This window comes from Sinocyclocheilus rhinocerous, unplaced genomic scaffold (genome assembly GCF_001515625.1).
Source record: "Sinocyclocheilus rhinocerous isolate Xijiao unplaced genomic scaffold, SAMN03320098_v1.1 scaffold886, whole genome shotgun sequence".
Lineage (NCBI taxonomy): Eukaryota > Metazoa > Chordata > Actinopteri > Cypriniformes > Cyprinidae > Sinocyclocheilus > Sinocyclocheilus rhinocerous.
Window position 1 is genome coordinate 383472 of NW_015631204.1, and position 11369 is coordinate 394840.

General features: G+C 37.1%; 1 protein-coding gene across 2 annotated transcripts in view; it reads left to right on the forward strand.

Annotated features, from left to right (window-relative positions):
• Positions 1–901: 901 nt before the first annotated feature.
• LOC107741661 (multiple C2 and transmembrane domain-containing protein 1-like) overlaps positions 902–11369 on the forward strand; it is a 28530-nt gene continuing 18062 nt past the window's right edge. For both annotated transcript variants that reach the window (XM_016554430.1, XM_016554431.1), the window contains exons 1-5: positions 902–1592; positions 8180–8294; positions 8990–9132; positions 9990–10069; positions 10449–10572. In XM_016554430.1, coding sequence (XP_016409916.1) covers positions 1128–1592; positions 8180–8294; positions 8990–9132; positions 9990–10069; positions 10449–10572 — 927 coding nt within the window. In that variant the 5' untranslated portion in view covers positions 902–1127. The remainder of the gene's footprint in view (positions 1593–8179; positions 8295–8989; positions 9133–9989; positions 10070–10448; positions 10573–11369) is intronic.

Genomic DNA, 11369 nt, shown 5'->3' on the forward strand with positions numbered 1-11369 from the left:
CCTGGTCCGTACGGATCACGGATCATCTACGATCTGTTGCACCCCTAGTAGCTAAGCTCAGTTGGGATGACAAGAATGATTAGTCATGCAAATAGTGTTGGTAGTCTGAAGTGCCAAAAACCATGTTGCACGCCAAATGCAAGTTGTACGACTAGTTGGGCAGACCAAAACCCGCTTTCTTGCTTTCGCATGAAGCGCCAAAAACCATAGTGCACGACAAACGTCAGCTGTGGAGTCCGTGCCTAAAAACAGTCACATGAACAAGAGTTGGAAGCGCAAGCGCCAAATCAATGTACAAGTGCCTTAATTAAAGCGATGTAATTAAACTGATGACGCCATCACAGCATTGAAGTGAACCTATGAAAGGGAACGAATGTCCGCAAATCTACTAAGATTTTAGACATTATTCGTTTTCCTCATAAATTACAACAAAGTAAAACTATATTTTACAAAATGTTAACTGTAGATAGAAAGTTCTCACGAATGAGATGATTAGAGTTAAATTAGTTAATTCATGAACACATTTACAGACTCAATCAGTAAAGAGGGCGTGTTCGTTCATTCGGTCCAACCAATGAAATGTTCTTTCCGCAGACCGCACTCGAATGCTATTGGTTAGCTACAGTCAGTCATTGAAGTCAGTCTTTGAACTTGAACGAGAACGATTTGTTCAATTAAAGAATTGCTTCTAAAACACGAACTAAACTTGCATATTACATTCTTCGATCACGTCGTGTCGAATTAACACAGACCACAACGTAGAAGGAGTTTAACAGAAGTGCATGTAAATAAGAGCATGGTGGGCCTGAACGATGCGTTGCGTGATCACATATGGCATATTTATTTAGTATGGATACCAAAGCAACTTTTTTTAGATACTGGGCGTGGATAAGGACCACAGACTGGGGGACTGTCTCGTTAAAACCGTGAAAGGTCTGCAGATGTGCTCTGGAAAAACTTGCCTTTCCATCACTCTACTTCCGCATCAAACATGCGTTTAACACTCAACATGTCCTGCTGAGCACAACAACACTGAAGTAAACGCTATTTGCATCGGTTTGCATGTTTTCAACATTAACCTCAAAGAAACATCTGCCTGAGACGCAGCAGCAGACTGCAGAGATCATATGGAGGGGAAACTGGACATGGATGATGTTTCTCCATCCCATCATCAGCATCAGCGGGGCTTGTGGAAATCCTTCCACGGCAGACCCAAACTCACCGGCAGCCCCAAACTGGGCAAAAAAGACCGAAAGCAAGAAAGCGGGTTTTGGATATTTAAAAAGAAACGACCAAATGGTTTGGACCGAGCGGTGTCTTCGTCTCAACCCAATCTGCGCAGCGCGGCAGCCGCTCCGGATGGTGGTGAGAGCGGGAAGACGCACCGCGGCTTGCCCGAGCTGGGTGTCGGTACGGCGGCCGTAGCAGCAGCGTCGCTCGGTGCGGAGATCCAGATGCTGAAAAGAACCGTCAGCTCCAAACCGACGCTCTCCCAGGTGTTGCAGTCTCAACATAAACCTGCTCTGCAAGGGTCCAAATGCACTGATGATGCTACGATGAATGGTAACAAGGAAGAGATCAATAAAAGTGTGGTAAGATGATTTATAATCTTTCAGACGTTTTTGCCATAGCACTGCAGTAATATGTGATGGATGCAGTTATCCCATACAGATAGTTTACGCTCTACCTTAACATTTGCAGATGTTTTAGAATTAAAAAAATAGATGCTTTTTGTTTTAAATACAGTGAACTATCCACAACTGGAACAGTTTTTTGATAAATTTGTATAATAACTTAAGCCTATAGGGTTTTGTGATGCCGCAGCTTCCTAAATATAAATGTATTAAAACATATTTAGTGTAATTTCTATTTGATAGTGATAGACTTTTAACTTTTTTTAGGTAAAATGAGTCATCAGCAAACGTGAAACTGAATTTAAGTTTATAGAAAATCAGTTTGTTACAAAATATTACAACAAATACATTTTCTTATAAGAAACATTACAGAATTACAGCCCAGTTCCAGCTGGAAAAGCCATGTTATATTAGTTTAAGCTGTTTTTTATAACTAAGTAGCTGATTTGTTATAGGCGAAACTTGATCAAGGTGTACCAAGTCAATCTCAAGCATCCCAGCTTAAAGCGGACCACAAATGAGCAGCATGCTTCCGATAGACACCATATAAAACCAGATTAATACACAGGCTGAGATCCGTTAGATCTTGAAGCTTGATCACATCCACCAGGATGGTGTTAGAGAAATGGAAAAAATTCCAGAATGACTTAGATTGGGTTTAAAGGGCAATCGACCATCAAGCCCATTTGCCTCATTTTACCTGATGTCCAACTTTTGCCGAGTCCACCCGACCAACTGCTTTGAATACAATCAAATAAGAACAGAATGATTTTGACACTGTAATATTTTTTACATTGCAAGTCCAAATCAGATATCATGTCAGAACTCCTCCAATTATCAGTAGACAGTACTTTTTTTTTGGCATGCATGCATGTGAATATCTTTGCCCTTGTACATACACATTTTAAGCCTTTAATGTATGCACACCAAGGTTTACTTGAATCGGGTGTTTTTGTGCATGGTCATTTTTACATTTGTAGATGCAAAGTGATGTGTTTGCATAGTCAAACTCATGTCAGATTCCCATTCACACAAGGACATGTGCCAGAACGAGCTTGTGTCAGCCTTTTTCCACAAGTTTTTCTTTTAAAACTGTAAAGTTTGGTCTTGGCATTGAGTTTTGTCTACAACTGTTAGTTTCAGCCATGTTGGCACTGTACAATTAGTTCTCTCTGCTCCTGGGGGTGTTTGCCAAGCTGGTTTGCAAGAAGAGGAACTTGCCTAAGAGTAAAGACACACAAACACATATAACAGGCTTAAAGCCAAACAGGGTGCCAAGTGTTGAGTAAGGTTGCAGAAGTGAATTGTTGTCTTTATTAGTACATTTTATATTATTGGTTGTCTATGTGCATCAGATTTTTGAGATCCATGAATACAAATTAAAAGATTTTTGCATACTCGCATATAGATTAAAAAAACAAACAAATGAGATCTTCTGTTGTTGTTTTTCTGGTAGCACCAGTGGTGTGTTTTGCTTAAAGCGATAGTTTACCCAAAAATAAGACTTAACTCAACATCAGGTTGTTACAAACCTGTACAGTATGTCTTTCTTTCTTCTTTATGACACAGAAGAAGATACTTAAAAAATTTATTTTATGAAAGTGAATAGGTGCGTGTTTCAGAATTAAGAGCGGCACTGTGTTCATTTACACACGTGCAGCATATAATACAGTGTTTTCAGAGCGGCTTGGCTCATGGTTAATGCTGCTTCTCATGAACTCCATCTCTGCAAGCACTGAGAGTTTACCGTGCATTTGGGAATGCAATGTGCGCTAGGTTCACTTTATTTAAAAATAAAAACAATAATAAAACACTTGCTAAAAAATATTTGATTTTTATCTATTTACTTGCATGTCATGTGACCATTAACTGACATTAGAGAACCGTGAACTTGCAAATGTATTGATACATTATTGAAATATTTACTTAAAATCTCATGGGAGTAAATTCAAGTAAATATTTTATGTCTAAGGGGTGTGACTGACGAAAAAGTTCGGGAATCCCCACCTGAGAAAAAAGAAAGTCTGATGTGAAGATGTGTAAATTATGATAGGATTTTAATTTTGAAGCCATTACATCACTGGCTTAACAGCCACCAACAGTGCAGCAGAGATTAGAGTCCAACAAACAACACGGTTCCTCTGGATCATACTGGCGCTATCTTTACTCCACTGCATGTGTGGACTTGACAAACAGTTTTGGTATGGAGCTGCGTGAGTTGTCTTTGTGGATAGATGAGAAAGGCATTTGGGAAGGTATGAGATTTGATAAACAGCAGCATGCCTTTCTTAAGAAATCTGTGACTCAGGATCTGGCAGTGGAGATGATCTGCTCTGGAGTAACTTTACAACTCAGATCAACTCCTCTACATGTGTCATAGGCGCTGATTTCGGTGAGCATGTTGATTGTGTAAAGTCATGGTATGTGGGAATTGCAGTAATGCTGAGCTACCTACAGGGTTTCCACGGTCATGGAAAAGCTGGAAATTGTAGAGAATAGCCTTGCAAAAGTCAATGAAATGAAGTAAATTGACAAAATTAAACGTTTACTATTAATTAGAATGAACATAAAAAAAACAAGGAAAAATCAACTGGAAAAGGTATGAAATCATGAAAAGGGTGGTTTTGCTCTGATACAGTTGTACCGCCACGTTAAGGTCCTAATGAGACTGTGGGTTGAGTATCGTAGCTACAACTTTTCTAGAAGCAGGTCACGTTCAGTGACGTCGGTGTCTGACTGCTCAGGGCTTAAATGCTACATATCAGACCAGACACGCATGAAAACAACATTAAACAGATCACATGTTTCCTGTCTTACAACTTCACACCTAATACAAGTGAATTTGCACACATCCCTTGAGGCCCCTATAATGGACCCCAGAATTTCTGTTTATAGGCTGCTTTTCTTGCAAACAGGAAGTGGCTCTATAACTTTAACCACCATACTGTCACCCGCTACGTCTTCCTGTTGAACCCTTTGGCAAGTTATCAAAAATATTGTCTCTTGCTAAAGTTCAATCATCATGACTAATGTTTCTAGAATTGGTTGCTGTCACGCTCACACCGTTTCTACTTTATGGAGCAGGAGGGAGCTTATAACGAGACTTTTGATTTATAGGCACAATCAACATGAGCTACTTGTACAAACCTCACTAAAGATTTTCAGTGCAGTGGTTGACTTGTTTCATTGGCTGGCACTGTTCCCCATGTCAGTGTCTTTCTCCTTAGGAGACTTGATGTAATCACCTCACAGCGGAGGTGAGACGACGGGTGTCTTTGCTTACAGAGATGCTCTGAACAGTACAGAGAAAGGTGAATTCATCTTAGACAGGTCTTACAGGGGAGCGTGGAACGAGGGCTGGATGATTAATTGAAATAAAAATGCAATCTTAACATGCAGTGCGATTATCAAATCGCAAAGGCTGTGATATAGTTAAATAACTATGTGCGCTGCATGTTTCAGAGTTGAGCCTGGCACTGTGTTCATCTTCTCGCGAGCAGCTCATGAACCAGTGTTTTTAGGGTCTCAGAGCGGCTCGGTTCGCTGTTAATGCTTCTTCACACAAACTCCATCTCTGCACCTGCTCTGAGTTTTATCAACAAAACAGAAGCTCTAAGGCTCCCTGTGGCATTCTGTCAAAAAGTTTGATGGGTTAACGTTTGAAAATGAAGAAAATAAGGCAGCCATAAAATTAGTAATTAGTAGTTGTAGTGTAATTTTTTAATATTAATTATTATTATTATTATATTTTATTAAATAATTGATTTTGTTATTTTACAGTAAAATTACCATAGTGATATTTTGTACTTTGTTTATATTTAGTAATAATAATAATAATAAATGATCATAATAAACCATCTTAATTATCATAAAATAATAAATATAATTTTATAATCAAAGTGATATATTTTACAGTTGTACTGTAAAATTAAATTATTATTATTAATTATATTTTTCTTATATACTTGATTTTATTTTACAATGAAATTACAATAGTAATATATTTTTTAGTAATAACAATAATAATAAATCATAACAAAAATAGTAATAATCAAATTGATATATCATCTTTTAGCCAAATATTTGAGCCCTACAAACACTAAACCTGGAGTTTTTTTAAAATCACATTTTAAGTCACAATCACATTTTTTAAAATTTCTTTACAAAAATAATACATTTTTTACCCCGTCAAATCGTGCAGCTCTAGGTGGAACCATTATAAACTGGACATTCAGGTGTGAGTTTGAGGCGGGACTGACCAATTATCAGATGAGGAGATGAAACCTTTCATTCATTATATTTGGAAGTCTGTTTGTTCAGAAATGATGGAGGAAGATAAATATTATCTTTATATAGTTAATATAATAATAATAATAATATAATATAATACTCAACACTGGATTTATTCCTACAATATGGAAAAAAGCAGTCGTTATCCCTGTTCCAAAAAAACATCCAAGGGAGACAATAAAAGAGAAACTTAACTTAACTTAATAGTTTATATTTTATTATTATATAATATAGAACTTCTTTATCTCAAACATGACACCAGGATGTTGTTAGAGGAATACCTGGTCTAATAACAATATCCTATATCCTTCTTCTTGCCAATCCTGTCATAACAGGATGTTAAATAGGCCCTAAAGGTCCACAATGCAAATCACCTGCTTTCAGCTGACACTGCAAACACACTTAGTGTGTGAGAGAAATGTGTTTCTGACCTCATCTCTCACTCAAGGGTGAAAAAGAGGAAGTAGAATGTGTGTAGTGCTCATCAAATATTGTCTGTGTGTTACATAATTAGTGGTGCTGTGTTTTCCGAAGCCCCAAAATATTCAACTTTGTCACGTAACTCGTTCTGCACCATTGGTGTTACAGATATTAATCAAATCAAGAGGCTTGTTGAGGAGAGAGGTTTGCTAATATTTTCAGACCTGTGATCAGACCAGCTGTTTTTACTTGATGACTTATTGAAGAATCGATCTGAGCCCATATCTACACCAGAATATCACAGAATATCATTTAACTTGGGCCAGTAAACAACTTCCCTAGTGACACCTTAGCAACCACATAGAACACACAGGACACCCTAGCAACACATTAGCAAACACATACTGTAGAACACACACTAGCAACACCTTAGCATCTACATAGAACCCACCCAGGACACCCTAGCAACACATTAGCAACCACATACAGTAGAACACACCCTAGTAACACCTTAACAACCACATAGAACACACAGGACACCCTAGCAACACATTAGCAACCATATACTGTAGAACACACCCTAGTAACACCTTAACAACCACATAGAACACACCCCGAACACCCTAGCAACACATTAGCATTTTCACTGAGAAATTGCTAATATTTTTACATATAATTGTAAATCAGTAACAAGTAATATGAAATTAAACATGACATTTTGAAATAGAAAGACTGCAATAATATTTTTCAATAATCTTTCTGTCTTACTTACAACTTCCAAAAATCATTTTACACTGTAGTACCCTTAGATGTAGGGGGGAAAACTGTTTTCCATGATATACCTTCTTTAAATGACTTGCAGCATGTGTTCAAGTTGGTGGCTTAAATAGGCGCAATGATGGTAGTTTATGAATACACAACTTTTCAGACTAAACCATTAACCACTAGGCCACACCACTGGAAAAACCACATTACTTTTTCTGGACTCTAACAGGTGTTTTTTAAGCACTGTCAGATGTGTGAAGTTGACATCACACGCACAGTGTTTCACTTCCTATGCAAAAATTAGACATTGACAACAGATAGCTAGTTTAGCCTCCTGTGACTCTCGCTTTTTAGTTTATTTGTGGCTTATTCTGTTCAGACTGGATGAGATCATCTGACTGACATAAAGTGACCAGCCACAAATGATAAGACGAAGTAATTAAGCGGTATGCAACAAAGTAGAAGCTTATTTCACAACTGAACATCTCCACAAAAGGGTACAAGGAAGAAATTGGTAGAAAATGAGTGCTGACTTTGTGAAAGTATAAAAACAAAGTGGAATCACATTATTCTGATTAACTGTGATTGCTTCATATTGTGTCTTTTGCAATTTTGCTTTTAGTGTGGACAGATAAATTACTTGTTGCAGGACACTTGTCATGTCGTAACATGACGCAACACTGCTATAATATTTCTATATAACAGCCAAAAACATGACTGAAACAAGCAAATATGTTGTAATGAGTCCAGTTAAATGAATGCACAGTGCAAATGGCCATTCTAATAAAACTATTAGAACAGAATAATACTTGGTCTGTATAACAAGAGCTCAGTGGTATGTTCTTAATTCTGCTTTTAGAGCACCAGTTTATCAGTTTTAAGCATTTTGCAACATCCTGTCAAAATTTCAATCATAAATTCCCCAGGAGTTTGTTTTCTCATATGAGCACTTTTGAGTTAGTAAAACCCTATAAGGTTTGTCATTAATAGCTTTGGGTGTATGAAATGTTTGAGGAGGTCCTGTCAATCAGTCACACTAAAGTATTTGGGACAATGTCTGTTTTATTCAGGGCATTAATGCAGCTGGTAATGGTGGAACACAGCCTTCACTGCCCACTTCAGCAATGTACCAGTTAGACATCGTGCTGAAAAAAGGAAACAACCTTGCCATTCGAGACAGAGGCGGTAAGACCTGCATCTCTGATGCTCATGTTGTCTCCATTAATACCACTGTCAGGAAATGTGTGTTTTACTTTTAATAAGATGTATCTACATATATGCTACTTAAAACTTATGTTCCTTTTATGATTTGCTGAAATGTGTAATCAATTTGTTTTAGATCAAACTGCCCAGAATATCACAGAATATCATTTAACCTGGGCCAGTAAACAACTTCCCTAGTGACACCTTAGCAACCACATACTGTAGAACACACCTTAGCAACCACATAGAACACACCCAGGACACCCTAGCAACACTTTAGCAACCTCATACTGTAGACCACACCCTAGCAACACCTTATCAACCACATAGAACACACCCAGGACACCCTAGCAACACTTTAGCAACCACATACTGTAGAACACACACTAGCAACACCTTAGCATCCACATAGAACCCACCCAGGACACCCTAGCAACACATTAGCAACCACATACTGTAGAACACACCCTAGTAACACCTTAGCAACCACATAGAACACACAGGACACCCTAGCATTACTTTAGCAACCTCATACTGTAGAACACACCCTAGTAACACCTTAGCAACCACATGGAACACACCCCGAACACCCTAGTAACACATTAGCATTTTCACTGAGAAATTTGTTGAAATGTGTAATAAATTTTTTTTTTGATCAAAATGCTCTTATGTTTCAGGAACAAGTGACCCATATGTGAAGTTCAAAATAGCCAGCAAAGAAGTTTTCCGTAGTAAAATCATCCACAAGAACCTTAACCCAGTTTGGGACGAGCGTGTTTGTCTGATAGTGGACAATTTACAAGAGCCTCTGTATATTAAGGTAAAATTACCGCTTTTATTCGCAGTGTTTATGGATGCTTGTTACCATTATAGTATATAGTATGAATCCTGAATGAATGACTCTTATGAGTCAGTTTGTTCTAGTGAATCAGAATCATATAGCTTGACCGGTGTATTCTGAAACCCATTATTCTGATTCTAATGAGGCAATTCATTTTGGTGAATCAAAAACTTACTGCACGACTGGTGTAGTCTGGTTTCTGAATAAATGGCTCTTATGAGTCGATTCATTTTAGTGAATCAAATCATATTTTTGACCAGTGAATTCCAAAACCCAAAGTAATGACTCTTATGAGGCGAATAATTTTAGTGAATCTGTGTGACCAGTGCGGTCCGAATCCCAAATGAATTACTCTTATGAGCCGGTTCTTTTTAGAGAATCAAAAACATTACAGCGCAAACAATATACACTTATTCCAATGCAAATGACTCTTAAAAGATGATTCATTTTAGTGAATCAGAAACATACTGCATGACCGCTGTAGTCCAATTCCTGAACAAACAGCTCTTATGAACCAGTGATTTTTATTGAATCAAAAACATTACAGCACGAACAATGAAGACCGATTTCAAAATGAATGACTCATGAGCCGGTTTATTTTAGTGAATCAAAAACATAATGTGGGACCGATGTATTCTGATTCCTGAATGAATGAATTAATTAGTGAAACAAAAGCATGTCAGACTGAACAATGTAGACTGATTCCAGTACAACAGACTCTTATGAGCTGGTTCTTTTTATCGAATCAACAAGAGTGATCAATAAGTCGTTAAGAAGTCTAGAATGATCTCTGATATTTCTTCCTAAAGAATTTTCCCTTTTGCAATCTATTTTAGGTGTTTGACTATGATTTTGGCCTTCAAGATGATTTTATGGGCTCAGCTTACCTGTACCTTGATTTTCTGGAGCTGCAGAGGTATCGTGTTTTCATCATTATTGCAAAGATATAACAATTCAACAGTTAGTGTCAAAATACATTTTCAATCAGCATAAAAGGGTGTTTAAATGTATTAGGTGTTTCATGAAATTAACATTGACAAGGGCAGTTTTGCTAATGTTTTGTTGTGATCTTAGAGTTTATACTGACACCTAGTGCCTTGGATGAAGCATTATACAAATGCAAAAGTTTTCGGTTACCAATAAAAGTATTATATTGACAAGTGGTCATTATCATTTTTGGTAGATCTAATAATTAAGTTTAAACATATTTATCAAAAAGATTATTCACTTCTTTAAGTGATAAACTACAACACTACTTTTAATGGTGGTCATAACAGCTCATGTTTTTGTTGTAGGCCTCTTGATGTTCGGTTAGACCTTCAAGATCCTCACTGCCCTGATCAGGACCTGGGGTCTCTGGAGCTGGCGGTCACTCTGTTCCCAAGAAGTACAGAGGACAGAGAGGCCCTCCGACAGGCGGTAAGACTCATTTGGCAGATTTATGTTGTTTTATACTTGTAAAAGTTGGAAAAGATTCAATCTGCTGGCAAATTCTCAGCATGCATGCAAAAAGATTTCATTCTGACATGTTTACAGACCTCAAATTTGTTTCACACCTTTCTCATGAGACTGTATAAACTATTTTTAGCTCTCAGGAAGTGTTTAGCAACCACATCCAGTCATCTTGTTTTTGAAAAGCATGTGAAGATATTTATAATGTCCCAAACTATTTCTATTTCAAATAAATGCTGTTCTTTTGAACTTTCTGTTCATCAAAGTATCACAGTTTCCACCAAAATATTAAGCAGCACAACTGTTTTCAAAATGAATCCAAAATTAATAATAATAATAATAAATGTTTAATCAACAGCAAATCAGCACATCAGAATGATTTCAGAAGGATCATGTGACACTGAAGACTGGAGTAATGATGCTGAAAATTCAACTTTGCATCACAGGAATAAATTACATTTTAAAATACATTCAAATAGAGAACAGCTATTTAAAATTGCAATAATATTCACAATATTACTGTTTTTACTGTATTTTAACAAATAAATGCAGCCTTGGTGAGCAAAAGAGAATTATTTTAAAAAGATTATAAAATCTTACCAACCCCAAATTTCTGAATGGTAGTGTATATTAGTGTTGTCACGGTACCAAAATTTCAGTATTCGGTACCAATACCAGTGAAAATCCACGGTTCTCGGTACCAATTTCGGTACCAAAGCAAAACACAAAAACATGCTAATTAAAAAATTTGACTATACTTTCAT